The sequence below is a fragment of the Pteropus vampyrus genome, unplaced genomic scaffold (assembly GCF_000151845.1).
Source record: "Pteropus vampyrus isolate Shadow unplaced genomic scaffold, Pvam_2.0 Scaffold145, whole genome shotgun sequence".
NCBI classification, from domain to species: domain Eukaryota; kingdom Metazoa; phylum Chordata; class Mammalia; order Chiroptera; family Pteropodidae; genus Pteropus; species Pteropus vampyrus.
In genome coordinates, this window is record NW_011888926.1 from 2980884 (window position 1) to 2997809 (window position 16926).

The 16926-nt window shown below is 34.8% G+C and overlaps 1 protein-coding gene across 1 annotated transcript in view; it reads left to right on the top strand.

The window, feature by feature from the left end:
• Positions 1-3511: 3511 nt before the first annotated feature.
• ENTHD1 (ENTH domain containing 1) overlaps positions 3512-16926 on the top strand; it is a 94911-nt gene continuing 81496 nt past the window's right edge. Inside the window, exon 1 of the mRNA XM_011369087.1 lies at positions 3512-3860. Coding sequence (XP_011367389.1) covers positions 3512-3860 — 349 coding nt within the window. The remainder of the gene's footprint in view (positions 3861-16926) is intronic.

Below are 16926 nucleotides of genomic sequence, written 5' to 3' on the forward strand. Positions count from 1 at the left end.
TTACCCTAAATTCATCTTCCCTGAGATACCTCTTGGCACTCAGCCTCTTAGATGTTACTTTTATTGTCTTATGTCTTTGGATAAAGTCAGTTCAGCTCCTCAAACTCTATTCTCAGTTCTGACACCCAGAAAGTTTTGAAAATTAATCCCCCCGCCTCCACCCCGCCAATTTATTTGGCGGCAAGACCTGAACTGAAACCAGCCTTTTGTCTTAATTTATTCCAAATACTTACAGGTTTTTCTTACAGTCGCGTTAATTTGTTTGATTATTCAAGTGGCCCCACACCATACTGTGGGTATCATGTAGTGTGTGGTATAGGCATGGCATTACCCTTCAAAAGTAAAAGATAAAATAAAAAGTTTTTAAGAATTGAGGTTGAATTCCACAACTCATCTGGCCTCAAGAATTTGGGTAAGAGATTATGGACCAGTAGTTTAATGTGACTTGATAGCTTAAGTGATTTCCTGTTATGATTCAGGTAAAGTTGGGGAAGGGAGCAGCCTTTGGCAAAGCATTGTGAAAGTGGATAAACCTAAAAAGAAAATGGATCTTTTTTACATCATTTGTTAATTGTGGAATTATTGAAGGGAGAAAGCTCCTTAACGATGCATTTTATATGTACGGATCATGTTTTATATTTCTTATATCTTCCCCAAAGCTGTGTAATGGTAGGTATTCAAGAAATAGTGATTGACCGATTTGAAAATATTTGCTCAATACTCTAGAATTTTACTTGACAATTACAAGAGCTGGATTATATTTTTAAAATGTCATGTTTATAATCCAAAGCTGTAGAATAAATGCAGGTTTATCTCAAAGCAAAATCATTCAACCATTTGGCCATTCACCCGACATTTGTTTCTTGAGTACCTACTGTGTGCTAGGCACATGTTAGTCAGTAGGATTACAGTGGTAAATAAGATAGTCACAGTCCCTCCTCTCAAGGTGGTAGAGAAAGTGAAAGAGCAAAGATAATTACATAGTACAGATCACGATAAGTGCCGTGAAGGAAATAAACCAGGTCCTGAAAAGAGTATGATGGGAAGACCTAAGTAGTTAGCAAGGGTAACCAAGGCCTCTCAGAGGAGGCAACGTAGATTTGTGACATAGAATATCTTACTTCTCTCCATTTCTAAATATTATAGGGATTTCGGTAGCCAGACAAAATTCAGGTGAGAAAATTTACCCTTTTGGGCACTAATTCTGTCTTCTGTGTCACATCACCATAATAACAATTTCAAGTTTTTAATGGTATGAGTAAGCTGAGCATTTGCATGTAGTTAGGTGTCTAAAACACATAATAAGCCAACATATAACTTAGAACTACAATTATTTGAACTCTTAATGTGAAAAGATATCAATAGTAGAATGGTGTCTTACATAGTCTATATTCATATCACAGAATACCATATATTAGTAAATAATACTAATTCACGTATCTAGATTTTTTTCTTTTTAGTTTTTGTAATGTTTGGAAATATATTTAATTTTAGCATGATGTCAGGCACATCCATTTTAAACTACTTCATTGGATTGAAGACATTATTTTCTGGGGCAGAAAATTCATTTAAGAAAACTTTTTGTTTTAATTTAAAAATGCAGGTTAGAGAAAATAGGAAAACTTAAAATTAGGATTTGGTCCCTCCAAAATATAGAGAGGTAGCTATCCAAAAAAGAAAAAAAAATGGATTTTAACAACTGTTCAATTACAGCAGGTTATAATTCTAACAGGGTGTTTTTTTAATAGACTTGTGAGGAAACAAATCAATATTTGTTGCTCTAAGCCAGTGTCACAGTGCATCTCTGCATTGAGTGAGCTTGGTAGAGGGGAAAAAAGGACAACAGAAAAAGAAAACCCTCATAATTGAAAATTTTAATAGCTTATTGGAACACACTATAAGTCAAGTTTTTGCTGCAGTAGTGAGTCAGATAAAAAATGCCTATATTTGAAGTGCAAACAAGAGAAAATCAGAGATTTAAAAACGCACGTATTTTTCTTCCTAGGGTTGATGATAGTCCCTTTCTGAAAAATGTTAATTGAACAGATATATTTTCTATCTTGCTTATTTGAGTATGTGTTGTACTTTTACCAAAAAAAAAAAATATATCCTTTTCTTGTATTTTTTTAAAAAAGAAGTGATAGTTCATTTAGGATGCTTCTGAAAATTTGTCTTCCTTGAATACACACACAGGAATTAATCAAGCCTGAGCTGGGAGCTGTGAAGGTCAAGGAAGAAAAACAAAACTAAAACTAAAAATAATAAATACATTTGTTAAGGATTTTAACCATTTTCTGTTATACGTATACAGTTTTTCTAGTAAAATCTGATTATAGATTGTTTAGGCTTCATTGGGTCTGCCTGCTGCTCATCAGGGCTTGAAATCAACATGGTACACTGTCTTGTTGGGCATCAGTGATGAATCACTAGGGAAACTGCAAGCTAACTGACTAGCCTTAATGCAAAATAATGAAAATGAAAAAAGGGAACAGTTTCATATAAACTTGTGACTTGATTAGTCACAAGCATCATTGAAAGTTTTTGGGCTGTACACCCCTTTTAAGTTGGAATATATTTTTGTATCAACCTAAATGAGCCTTTCTTCATGTCTACATCTTTTGAGATCTGAGAAATACATGCTTATTACTTCAGGTTTTAGGAAAATCCTTACTATTTGAATCATACTATTGACATTGTGTGGTTCTAAACTCATACTCCTTTTTCTAAAGCCGAGTAAAAAAAGTAATTTAACCTTTTCCTTGAACTTACTAGCCTTACCAGGACTAAAATATTGCTTTAGGGTACTGTGAGGCAGGTGTGGAGTCCACTGAGGTGGAACTACTTGCCTTAATAGTTGATGGCCCTTCCCCCTGCGGATTAACAAGAAAGCAAATGTTTAGATCTCATTCTAATGACTTGTAGTTCTAAAATGAATTTGACCATAGGGTCACTTGGTGACTCTAAGACTCAATTTTCACAACTTCATTACTGTCAGGACTTAATATTGTAATACATGACAACAAGTCTTACGCATGAGATGTCAGAGCCCAAGTACCATTTTCTTAAACTAAGTTGTCCACTGTCCATATAATGTTATATAATAATTTTATAAATTATTCAGGAGGTCGAATGATATTTTCTGCAGAAACCTTTAGGACTAGAAAACCACTCTCTGTCTTGAAATAAAGTCGGCCAGTCCCTTATGAGAGATTTCCCCATGCTGATCTTAGGAGCATTTATATGGTACCCTCAGTTCTGGCTGATGTGAGCGGCTGATTTAGAAATCTAAAGCTAGATTTTTCAGACTGACTTGGTCTCCTATAGACATTAAAAAATAATTAACATTTTTTTGTATGTGCTTTCCTTTGCAGGAAATTGATATCTTGTCAAGATGGAGATTGATCATTTGTATTTGGGAGCCGCAGAAACCTCAAGGGTTTTATAAACTAATCACATAAACTCCTATTCCATTGCTCTCATCTCCCATCTCACCTTCAAACTTGTCTTACCTATGGCATTCAGGAGGCAAGTGAAAAACTTTGTAAAAAATTACTCAGATGCTGAAATAAAAGTCAGGGAAGCAACTTCTAATGACCCTTGGGGTCCCTCTAGCTCTCTGATGTTAGATATCAGTGACCTGACTTTCAACACGATTTCTCTCTCAGAGATTATGAATATGTTATGGCAGAGACTACACGACCATGGGAAGAACTGGCGCCATGTGTATAAATCCCTTACACTAATGGATTATCTCATCAAGAATGGATCAAAGAAAGTTATTCAGCATTGTAGAGAGGGGTTCTGTAACCTTCAAACACTAAAAGATTTTCAACACGTAGATGAAGCTGGAAAAGACCAAGGTAACGGTTAAATAAGTTTATACGGTGTGCCAATAAAGATTAGGAGTTTGGGAGGGGATCATTTTAAATCTGGGAAAAAGTTGTCTCAAACCTATTAGTACCTTTCCTCTGGGACAGTTATGGTTTCTCGTTTAATCCTTTGTGTTGATTCTTGAGTGCCTTAGAGAACAAAAATTTTTTTTTTCAAAAGAATGAGTAAAACTAACACACTTAGGTTCATGATAAAATAATACCTCACAGAAAATGAGCAAAGTGAATAAAACGAGTCATGGTAAATTTGGTGTAATGTCACTGTAATTCGTAATTATAATTAGACTGGAATTTATCATAAATGTAAGGAAGTGTTTCCAAAGACTGTGGAATCTTTAAAGACTAGCTAGATGGAAGTAGTTTTATGAATATAAAAATTTAGGTCATAAAATAATTTCGTTGGGGTTGGAGGAGAAGGTGAAATAGGGAAGGGGTTAACAGAATACTAAACTGAGATGATTCATTCGTGCCTGATATTCTATACAGTGGCGGAAGACTCAGCACTTCCTCCCCACCTAATATAAAATCATTTGTATTAAAACTGAATAGTCTTATGAATCATGAGAAGAGGATAAAATTCAGTGCAATTTCTGTGTTAAGTATACTTTTTTAAAAATAGACTTTTTTGGAGCAGCTTTAAATTTACAGAAAGATTATGCATGACGTAGAGTTCTCACATACCCTTCCCCACCCACGCATGATTTCTCCTATTAACATCTTGCATTAATGTGGTATATTTGTTACAATTGACAAACCAACATTTATATGTTATTAATAAAGTTCTTAGTTTACATTAAGGTTCACTCTGTTCTAGTTCTGCGGGTTTCAAAAAAATGCATGTCCTGTATCTACCATTTCAGTATCGTACAGAATAGTTTCACTGTCTTGAAAATGGTCCATGCTCCACCTATCCATCCTCCCCGCTCCCCATCCCCCCACCAACCCCTGGCAACCACTGATCCTTTTACTTCTCCATAGTTTTGCCTTTTCTAGAATGTCATATATTTGGAATCATACAGTATGTAGCTTCTTCAGACTGGTTTCTTTCACTTAGCAATATGCAATTAAGATTCTTCCATGTCTTTTTATAGCTTGAGGCCTCATTTCTTTGTTTTTCCTTCACTTTAAAAAAAACACAGCTTTTTTGAGATAAAATTCATATACAGTACCATATAATTCACCCATTTAAAGTGTACAAGTCTGTGGTTTTGATATTAATTTTTAAAGTTTGCAATAAAATACATAACATAAAATTTCTCATTTTAAGTTGTACAGTTCAGTGACATTAATTACATTCACAATGTTATACAATCATCATCACTGTCTATTTCCAAAAATTTTCATCACCCCAAAAAGAAACAGTAAACATTAAGCATAATTCCTCTGCTAACCTCTAATCTACTTTCTGTCTTTATAAATAATTTGCCTATTCTGGGTACACTCATATGTGTGTACTCATACAATATTTGTCCTTCTGTGTCTGGCTTATTTCACTTATAACGTCTCAAGTTTCATCTATGTTGTAGGATGCAGCAGAATTTCATTCCTTTTGTAACAATAATATTCCATTGTATGTACATACCACATTTTGCTTATTCATTTGTTGATGGATTCTTAGGTTGTTTCCACCTTTTGGCTATTGTGAATACTGCAATTATCAGTTTGAGTCCCCGCTTTCAATTCTTTTGGGTATACTTAAGAGTGGAATTGTTGGATCACATGGTAATTCAATGGTTAGCTTTTTGAGGAACCCCGAAACTGTTTATCAGCTGCACCATTTTACATTCCCACCAGCAATGTAAGACAGTTGCTATTTCTCCATATCCTTGTCAACATTTGTTATTGTCCATCTTTTTGATATAGCCATCCTACTTACTAGATGTAAAGCAGTATCTCATTGTGGTTTTGGTTTACATTTTCCTAAATACTAATGTTGAGCATCTTTTCCTGTCCTTATTGGCCATTTACATATCTTCGGAGAAATGTCCATTCAAATCTTTTGTCCAGTTTTAACTGTTTTTCTTTTTTTATCGTTGACTTTTAAGAGTTCTTTATATATTCTGGATACAAGACCCCTATTAGGTGATTTGCAAATATCTTCTCCCATTTTTTAGGTTGTCTTTTTATTTTCCTGATTAAATTTTGATGAAATCTAATTATCTATATTTCCTTTGTTGCTTCTGCTTTAAGGGTCATATGTAAGAAATCATTGCCTAATCTAAGGTTACGAAGATTTATACCTATGTTTTATAGTTTTATCTCCTCCATTTAGATCTTGGATCCATTTTGAGTTAATTTTTGTATCTGGTCTGAGTTGGAGGTCCAACCTCATTCTTTTGTATGTGGATATCCAGTTGTCTCACCACTATTTGTTGAAAAGATTATTCTTTCCCTATTGAATTATATTGGCAACTTATAAAATAAAAATCAATCAACCATAAATGTATGGGTTTATTTCTGTATTCTCAATCTGTTCTATTCATCTATATGTTTATCCTTATGCTAGTGCCATACTATTTTAATTACTGTAGCTTTGCAGTAAGTTTTGAAACAAAGGAGTGTGAGTCCTCTAGCTTTGTGGTTTTTCAATATTGTCTTGGCTATTCTGGGTCCCTTGCATTTCCATATCAAGTTTAGCATCAGCTTGTCAGGACCTATAAATAAGGCAGCTAGAATTTTGATTGAAATTGCATTGATCTGTAGGTCAGTTTTGGGAATATTGCTATTTTAACAATATCAATTCTCCCAATCCATGAACACAAGATGGCTTTAAAAAAATATTCGAGTCTTTCATTTCTTTCATAAATGTTTTATAGTTTTAAGTGTACAAGTCTTACATTTTTGTTAAATTAATTTCTAAGTATTTTATTCTCTTTGATGGAATTATTTTCTTACCTTCATTTTCAGATTATTTATTGCTAATGTATTGAAATACAACTAATAACTGATTTTTGTATATTCATCCTGTATCTTACTACTTTTATGAACTCTTTTATTAGCTATAATTGTTTGATTTTGGTAGATTCCTTAGGATTTCTACATATAAGATGATAGCATCTACAAATAGTTTTATTTCTTCCTTTCCAATCTGGATGCCTCATTTCTTTCTCTTGCTTAATTGCCCTGGCTAAAACCTCCTGTGCAGCATTGAGTAGAAGCGGTGAGAGCAGACATCTTGTCTTGTTCCTGATCTTGAGAAGAAAGCTTTCAGTCTTTCACCATTAAGTGTGATACTGGGTGTGGGTTTTTCATAGATGCTCTTTTCAAGTTGAAAAGTTCTCTTCTTTCTGTTCCTAGTTTGTTGAGTGTTTTTACCAGGAAAGCGCGTTGACTTTTGTCAAATGCTTTTTCTGTACCTGTTGAAATGAGTATGTGTTTCCCCCCTTAATTAAATTATTATGGTATATTACATTTATTGCTTTTCATGTGTGAAAAGTGCATTCTTAGCATAAATCCCACTTGGTTATGGTGTGTAGCCTCTCTATTTTTTAAGTATTTATTTTAGGTCAGGTTTGAGGCTTAATGATGAAATTTGAGAAATTCTTCTTGGGTTTTGATCATACTGTGCTTTTTAATCCAGAAATTGTAAAGGCATCAACTCCCATGAAAATGAAATTTATTATTAAAAATTAAACTACTAATTTAAATTTTGCATAACCACGAGTTAGGTTTAAAAAAGGTATAAATTTTAGATAATAGTGAATGGAATATAATCATCTTTGTACTTTATAGAGCATCTATTTTACCACCATACTAAACACGATAATGGTTTACTTTTTATTTTTTAAATAATTTTTAAATTTTTAATTAGAGTTGACATATATATAAACATATTATATTAGTTTCAGATGTACAACATAGTGATTAGGCATTTATATAACTTACAAAGTGATCACCCTGATAAATATAGTACACATCTGACACCACACATAGTTATTACAATGTTATTGACCATATTCTCTATGCTGTACTTTACATACTCATGATTATTTTGTAACCACCAGTCTGTACCTTCCTCTTTTGCACCCATACCTCCAACCCTCCTCTCACCTGGCAACCATCACAATATTCTCTATATCTATGAGTTTGTTTCTGTTTTGTTTGTTCATTTATTTTGTTGTGTAGATTTCACAGAGGTGAAATAATATGGCATTTGTCTTTAACTTATTTCATTTAGCATAATACCGCCTGAGTCCATGCACGTTGTTGCAGATAGTAAGATTTCAGTCTTTTTCACAGCTGAGTAATATTCCATTGTATATATGTACCACTTCTTTTTTATTAATTCGTCTACTGATAAGACACCCAGGTTGCCTCCGTATCTTGGCTATTGTAAATAATGCTGCAATGAACTCTCTGTCTTTCCAAATTAGTGTTTTGGATTTCTTCGGATAAATGCTCAGAAGTGGAGTTATAGGTCCTTCTTTGTCTCTTGTTATAGTCTTTGTTGTAAAGTCTATTTCGTCTGGTGTAAGTATTGCTATCCCAGCATTTTTTCATTTCCATTTTTATGCTATCTTTTTTCATTCCTTTAATTTCAGTCTGTGCGTGTCTTTCAATCTGATGTGAGTCTCTTGTAGGCAGTATAGGGAAGAGTCTTGTTTTCTTTATCCATGTAGCCACTTTATGTCTTTTAATTAAAGCATTTAATCCATTTACTTTTAAAGTAATTGTTGATAAATAGGTAGTTATTATCTATAAACATGCAGTTGTAAATGTACAGACAAACCTGTCTATGCATTTATACCTGTTATATGTACACAATATGGTATAGCATATGCATATATTTAAATCCACTATCATAAAGGTCTTTGCTATTTCCTAACGGTTGAGCTTAGGATCAAAGAAGTAAGCATGATTATATTATGTTGGACTTCATAAACACTCTTGATGATTTGTTAGCACCAAGAGAGCAAGAAAATATAAGTTAGAACTGAATTGTCAACAGAAACCCAGTAGGTTCATTTGTTGATTGTCGAAGATGTATTAGTCGATAACATTGGCACACATTATTCAATAATTTAATAAATATTAATGAAAAATGATTCCATTGGGTAAATATTACATATTCTTTATTTTTTACACATTTCCCTTTTTATGTTTGATCCTTAAGAAATGTAACATTATAATAGTAGCTCTTGGCATAATTTAATTTATACATTAATGTATATATTGGGGGTAGACGCATGCACAAACATTTGTTGCTGGGGAGTACAGTCAAAATAGTTCTGAAACCACTGGCTCCCAGGATACAGTCAGGGCCCTTAGCATGTTTCCAGTGTACCTTTTTACTCTTATTTCCTTAGTCTTTAATCTAGCACATTGCATTACTAAGTATTCCTAATATATTGTTTGCTTACATATTTCTGTAATTAAGATGTTTCTTCTTTCCTGTAATATTCTTTTCTTGCTCTCTCCTTATTGAATATCTACTTAGTCTTGAAATACTAGCTCAGAGGCCTTTTCCTCTGTACCCCCAACTCTCTCATCTTTTCCTCACTAGGCAGAATTAATTGATATAATGCTTTATTCATAATATCAGTGTGGTATGTTTTACAGTATATTTTACCTATTTTATGTGTATCCTTATCTAGATTCTGAGGGTATATTCCATGTTAATCATCTTTTACCATCAGGTCTTGGCACATAGTAGACAATCAGTAAATTTTTATGGAGTGGAAGTTATAAAAAAGAGACTTGAAAGAAACGTGATCATTGAAAAATTATTTGATAAGAACGATTTTGTTGGATTAGTGAAAAAAAAAAGCAGAGTGAGTTTTTACTGAGAAATTAATGAAAGAGAAGTTATAGTGATCCAAGTCATCTATAACTGGGTCTTTCTTTCGGTACAGGTTATTAAGAAGAGATAAAGAACAAAGATGGAAGTAGAAGATATCATAGAAAAAGACTTTTTTTTCACTTTCTAGATTGGTCTTTATTCTTGCTGTTTCCTTTGCCTGGAGTGTGCTTCTCCAGACGCCTGCATTACTTTCTCACATCCTTCGGATCTCTGCTGAGAAAGTCGTCTTATTAACAAGTGAGGCCTTCTAAATCTGCTCTACTTATAAAAAAGCAGCCCTGCCCACTCTTTGCACTGATGCCCTAGCCGCCTTCTCTCTTTTCTTTTTCTTTATAGAATTTATCTGAAAATGTGTATTTTATTTTATGATTTGTTTATTGTCTATCTCTTCCTACTAGCACATAAATTTCACGAGGGCAGAGACGTTTTGTCTGCTTTGTCTATGCTCTGGCCGCAATATTGCAATAGCGTCTATCACATAGTACGGCTCAACAATTAATAATAGTAATACTACAAGGGAACAAGTTGGGGAAACAAGACAGAAAAGGTGGGAAGCATAGGAAAACTTTTTTTCAAATAGTATGTTAACATTTTCAAGTGATCGTTTCAATATGTTTTTTCAACCTCCAGAAGTATTTCTAAATGTAAAGCATTGAGTCTAATTGCTAATCTGAAAAAGTTATAATACATGATTTCCCTTGCATTTCCAGACTTTTGGGATACTTCATATTTTATTTATTGTAGATTTTTAGAAAGACTAACAGTTGGACATATTGCTTTAAGTTTAGAGGTATTTTACCTGAAAGTGCCTAAAATCTATAGAAAAACATATGGAACATATTATTTTTAAATGTTAGTAACATTCTGTTTAAAAATAAGTTTATTCTATGTTTTCCAACTTTTTAGACCCCCTATGTTAGTAAATGAGTTATAGCATTTAATTATGTGACATGTACTATTCTAAACACTTTACATTTATTAACTTGTTTAATCTTCACAATAATCCTTTGAGATAGGTCGTGGCATTGACTCCATTTTACTCATGAGGAAACCAAGGTACAAAGAGATTGAATAACTAGTTTACACAGCTAATTAGCGGCAGAGCCAAGATTACAATCTAGCCATTTTGGCTCCAGAATCCATGTTCTTCACTGCTACAATATGTTGTTGAATGATTGAATGAATGAATGAATGAATGGTGTTATTCCCATCCTGATCGTGCTGTTCACTCTTCTTCTGCATCCTGTCAACGTGTGTCGTGTCTTTAAACTTGACCAACCATTTAACTAGTTATATCTAGCAGTATGGCATAGATAGAAAGGGTTTGAGAACTAAACTAGCTCGGTTCCCTAATCTGGGACAGGAACTGAGAAGTTTATCCTTTTTTGACATCTGTTTCAGAGTAATTTAGGTCAAGGATGGTACAAGAAATGTATACTTTATATTCTTAATTTGTGGCTTCCATGTCTTAACATATCCTTCACTCAAGTCTAACTAATTTCATGGTCATGGAGTAGATAGACATAGTTGCCATGGCTGGACTAGTTTCCTTTATCTTAGGTTTAGGCCCATGACAGGTTAGGCTCAGCCTCATCAGAAAGGCTGCATGTTCCTGCAGATGATGCAGTGTCTCCAACTTCTAGTCTTGTATCTCCTTGACGTTCTCAGGAAGAGTGTAATATTCTTTATGTCCACAATGTCTGTATACCTCTGTCTTATGTACATATCTGTATCCCTTGCAAAACTGTGGATTTCTTTGGGCAAGAACAGTGCCCCTAGTCCTTAGTACATTGCCTGGGAGTAGGATCACTCAATAGATAGTTGATGAACGGATGATTAATACCCTAATATTTTTATACTTTAGCAAATTTATATTAATTGATTTAGGGCTGTAAAAGATATAAATGTCAGAGTTGACTCAACAAAAATGTCCATCTTTTACTATAAATTAGTTTTAAAATAGATTTTAAATGCTAACACTGCTGTTTTGAGATATAATTTACATACTTTAAAATGCGTAGATATTCAGTATGCAGTTTGATGAATCTTGGTAAGTGTAACCATCACCTCTATCAAGATAAAGAACATTTCCATTATGCCAGAAAGTTCCTTCACTTCCCTTTCCAGTCAATCCTCCTTCCTTCCAAGAGGCAACTGTTATTCTGAATTCTTTCACCATATAAATTAGTTGTATTTGTTCTTGAAATTCATATAAATGGAAAAAATTACGTATTCTTTTGTTTCTGGCTCCTTTCTCTCAACATAATGTTTTCGAGATTCATCCATGTCGTTGCACACATCAGTAGTATCATTCCTGTTTATTGCCGAATCATATTCCATTATAAGAATATATCACAGTTTGTTTACCCATCTTCTCTTGACAGATGTTGGGGTTGTGTATAGTTTTAAGCTATTATGAATAAAACTGTTATGAATATTCTTGTGCAAATCTTTTTGTGCCCATAGGCATTCAGTTCTCTTGGATATATACTTTGTAGTAGAATTTCTGGGTCACAGGGCAGTTGTATATTTAACTAACGTTTTCCGAAGTGGTTTTTACCATTTTATACTCCCGCCATCTGTGTTTGAGAGTTGGTTGTTCCACATCCTTGTCAATATTTAAGGATTTTTATTCTTTTAAATTTGGCCATTCTGATGGGTGCATGATTCTGTTTCAGTTTGCATTTCCATGAAAAGTTGATGAGCAAATTTTCATGTGATTTTTGGCCATGCGGACATCTTTTGCTTATTCAAGTGTTTTGCCTATTAAAAAATTTGGGGAGAGGGGCTTTTTATCATTGATTTGTGGGAATTCTCTATACACTGTGGATATGAGGCCTTTGTCAGATAGATATATGTATTACAAATATTTTCTCCAAGTTTGTGGTTTGTTGTTTCACTTTCTTCATGTTGTCTTTTGATGACGTCTCGTTTGTTTTTTTCTTTTATGGTTAATTCCTTTTGTGCCTTGTCTAAGAAACTTGCCTACCCCAAGGCTATGGGGGTATTCTCCTATATTTTCTTCTAGACATTTTATAGTTTTAGCTAGGCCTGTGATTGATCTAGAATTAACTTTCGTGTATATTTTGAGGTAGAGGTAAATTTCATTCTTTTCTATATAGTACTAGCAATTTGAACATTATTAGATTTTAATAATAGAGCCTTTCCATGTATATATGGTATCTCATTTGATCTTTACAACATCTTATGAGGAACAAAGGATATGTATTGTCTCTATTACAGAGATGAGGAACGGACGCTCACACAGGTTAAATTATTTCAGTAAGGTTGCACAGCTAATTAATGGCTGAACATGATTAAAACTCATATATCCTAACACTGTTTAGTCCTATTCTATAATTATGCTACACAGCCTCTCCTAATAGAGTTTTTTAAAATGTCCCAACGAAGTTGCACTGAACTGCTAGAATGAACTTGATTAAAATTGTTAGAAAAATACCCAATTGAATGGTTCATACCATTGAATTATTTATTTACACAAATTGTGGTACTCTTTTTATAAAATCAATTCAAGGCCCAGAAATGTGTGCTTTATAGGTTTATGTGCTGTTTTATTCTCAGTTAGGTAGGTCTCGAAACTGCAGTTAATTTTGTTTAAATGGGCCATTTCATGTATACACACACACATATAGTTAAATTAACAGTAGTTTTTTTTAAAGGTACATTTTAAAAAGACACATTTTCAGTGTCGCTAAAAAGTTTTGTTAAGCTATTTTACTCGAAGTAGCATGCATTGGTGACATTACTGCCATTTTAGCTTTCCACTATCATTATCAGTCATCTAATTTAGGAAATTAGATACTTCACGTTTATATCCACGGCTGATTTATGACTGGGCTGCCTCTCTGCGTGTCCTCCAAAACTCCCAGAAGGGCCTTGCCAGTCATGTCCCCACCGCAGTCTGAATGTCTCGGAGTAAGGACTAAGCCTTTTAGTCATGGTTAAGAAGCCCCAGTGGCCTAGTGGATAAGGCATTGGCCTCCTAAGTCATGGTTAAGAGATACAAATTAAAATGTAAAATACTCTGGAAGACATAATACATTTATTTATATTTATACTAGTTTATAAATTATTAAAATCTATTTTTTCAAGGGAGAGGTTGCTTATTGAATTCAGGTTCTCATAGGAGAGAAAACACCAGGTATTTGGGGCCTGAAAGAGTTTAGAAAAAGAGAGAGCCTAGGCAGGTAGGAGGAAAAAGGGGTGAGTGGGATTTTTCTTTTCAAGGTGACTAATGAATAGAGCCAAGATACCTGGAAAGAGTAAATTCAAACAAATACATTAAAAATGTAAAAACTTACTTTAGATGTTGGTTAGCCATATTGTCTCTAAAAGCCAAATAACTAAAATTTGGGGATATGACTTCTTTTACAGAAGGAACCAGATTTGGGGCGGTATCAGGCAGACAGTTCCGAGGCAGTATGACACAGTGGCTGAGCACTGTGGGAAAAAAAATCTAGCTTCAAAGCAATCAGACAATTTTTTTCTACAGCTGTCAGACAGCAATGATCAAAATTCTCTAACCATCTAACACACCTGATAGATGGCAGTGGATTAATTAATGCAATATAGGCGTGCTCACTTACAGTGAGGTGAGTTCATTAACAGCACAAGGCTGCTGAATTCATATATAGCTTACGTGAACAAAATGGCTAGTGGGCTGTTGTAGGCCCAATGAACGGACTGGGAGCTTTAAGAGTTTCTCTCTGTCCTAAATATTCTTCTGTTTCTCCAAAGTGTTTCTAGGCATAGATTTATTTATTCTGTTTGGTCTTTGAAGGTCGTTTGGTGATGTGAGAATTCACATCTTTTCTGTAAAATCCCCAGCTCTTGTCTTTCTGAATATTGCTTTTTTGCAATTACCTTAATTTTCTTCTTTTGAAACTCCTTCTAAGTGAATATTGGGACCTTGCAATCTGCCCTTTATGACTTTAATTAATCTTGTTGACCTGTGCTCTATTTCGAAAGAATTTATTTTTTTCAATTTTTATTAATCTTCTTCTCTTCAAATACACCAGGTAAAGTCTGGTGTGTGTCGTGCCAGCTCAGTACCCAAGATCTTTGAATTTACCATATTTCCAAATCTCTTTACATAATGTGAACTTATATAGACTCTTCCCCGTATTTGGAAAGTTTTTCCTCAGCATATTCATTTGTTAATTTAACAGACATTTCTTAAGTATCTCCTAAGCAAAAAGTATAGTTCTGGCTTTTGTGGATGTTATACTCTAATGGAGGAAAAAACCATTTTTCGAATAAATAGGTAGTTACAACTGCGGAGGGACCATTTAAGTGTAGGTACCGTGAGAGCGTGTGAAGGTGGGGCCTGACCAAGTCTGAGGCCCTGATGTATGGGGAGGGTGGGAGGAGGCTTGTCATCACTCAGGAGAAGGATTTCCTGAAGAAATGAAACCCGAGCTGTTCCCTCTGCCAGGGGCTGTCCCCTGGTACATCTGCATAGCTGGCTTCTTCCTGCTCTTCAAGACTCAGCTGACGCGTGAACTTCCATGGTAAGACGTTTCTGGACCGCATCACAGATTAATGTTTAACACATCACTCCTCTTTATTTTCTTTAGAGCATTTATTTTTACCTGGAATTATCTTGTTTAGAAACATTTCTCTTTTTTTTCCTCACTTGTGCCCATATTGCTTAGAACATTTCCTGAAACTTACATGTTGGAGAAATGATGAAATGTGAATAACCTTGGGTGTGGGTCTGTTGCACAGTTCTGTGATTGGTGTGTCCTTGTCCTTTGCCTTGAGTTTGGGAGGACTCCTCAGGTTGGCTTTCTACTTGTTCATTTTTCTATCCTGTTAATCCTCCCCTCACTCTACTGTCTTTCTAATGAGGGTTGCCAGTGGTAGTACCCCACTCTGACCATAGTGGTAGGCATGTGATTTTCAAACTGGGCCAATCAGAGTTATTCTCCTGGGTTTTTCAAATTTGAATAAAGGAAGAGGGAGACTTCTCAGGCGGTGGAGCATGAGGTGTGAACTTGGAGCTGCTGTGGCTATATCCACATCCAGATTGAAGAAGCCAACCTGCAACAGGAGAAAATGAAGGCCTCTCATTACACAGAGAGAAACAAGAGATGAGAGAGGAGAAAAGAGTCCTTCTTGAACTTTCCTATCTCTGCATCTGAGGCCAAATGCAACCCCTGGTTTTCCCATGGCCTTACAACCAAAAGATTTCTAATTAGAACAGTATATAGTTTTATTTTTATTTTAACCTTCACCTCAATTAACAAGCTTTTTATCTTGATGTGTTTTATATAATGTCTTTGGCTGTTGATCTATTGTATAGTTTTAATTTCTTGTTTCAGAGAATCCTCCCTCTCTCTGTCTCTGTCTCTCTCTCTCCCTTTTCCTCTTCCCTTCTCCTCCTCTCCTCCTCTCCTCCTCTCCCCCTCTCCCCACTCTTTTCTCTCTTTCAGACACAAAGCAGTTGCTGCCTGTGTTTATTCCATTTCTAGTACTATTCTGTTTTAGTACTATGTCCACCTTCCTTTCTTTAGAAATATATTGGTTAGAAGTGAAATATATACCATCTTATTATTACGATTGTTATTATTTAACTCATCCTCGAAGCAGGTTTATTGGGTTCTTAGATTTTTTCACTTTCAACTTTGGTGCTTTAGAACAGCCAGATTTCTATTCTCCATCATCTCGAGGGTGATGGGGAGGTAGGCAGGGCAGTGGGCAGCCTTGAGTGGGAAATTCACTTCTGCATGATTTCTCCCCTGTTTTCTACAATTCCTGTGGCCTGACCTTCCTAATGCTGCAAACTGTTAGCTCAAGGAGGAGCCCTGATGCTTCAGGGAGTTTGCTGTCATGCAGCTGGCTTTCTGCTGTAGGTACTTGCTTGTCCTTTTGAACTAGTGCAGCTGTCCTCAAACCCCATTGATCTATGCAGACTCCAAGTAGACTCTTCCACATCGGTCCCGTCACTTCAGTTTCTAACCTTTTCTAATTAGCAGTGTTGCAAGAAGTTGTTTCAGATCAAGCAGCTTCCTCAGGCAGTAAAATTGTAAATTGGTGCTCATTATATTTCATCCATCTAGTTCAGTTTGCACAATGTCAAGGAGAAAATCGAGACTTTTGGTAATTTGTTCCTTTATCGATTCAGTCACCCAGTAAATATTTATTAAGCATCTACTATACGCCAATTACTCTTCTGGACACTGAAGATACTGGGTGAATGAGATTATTTGCCCT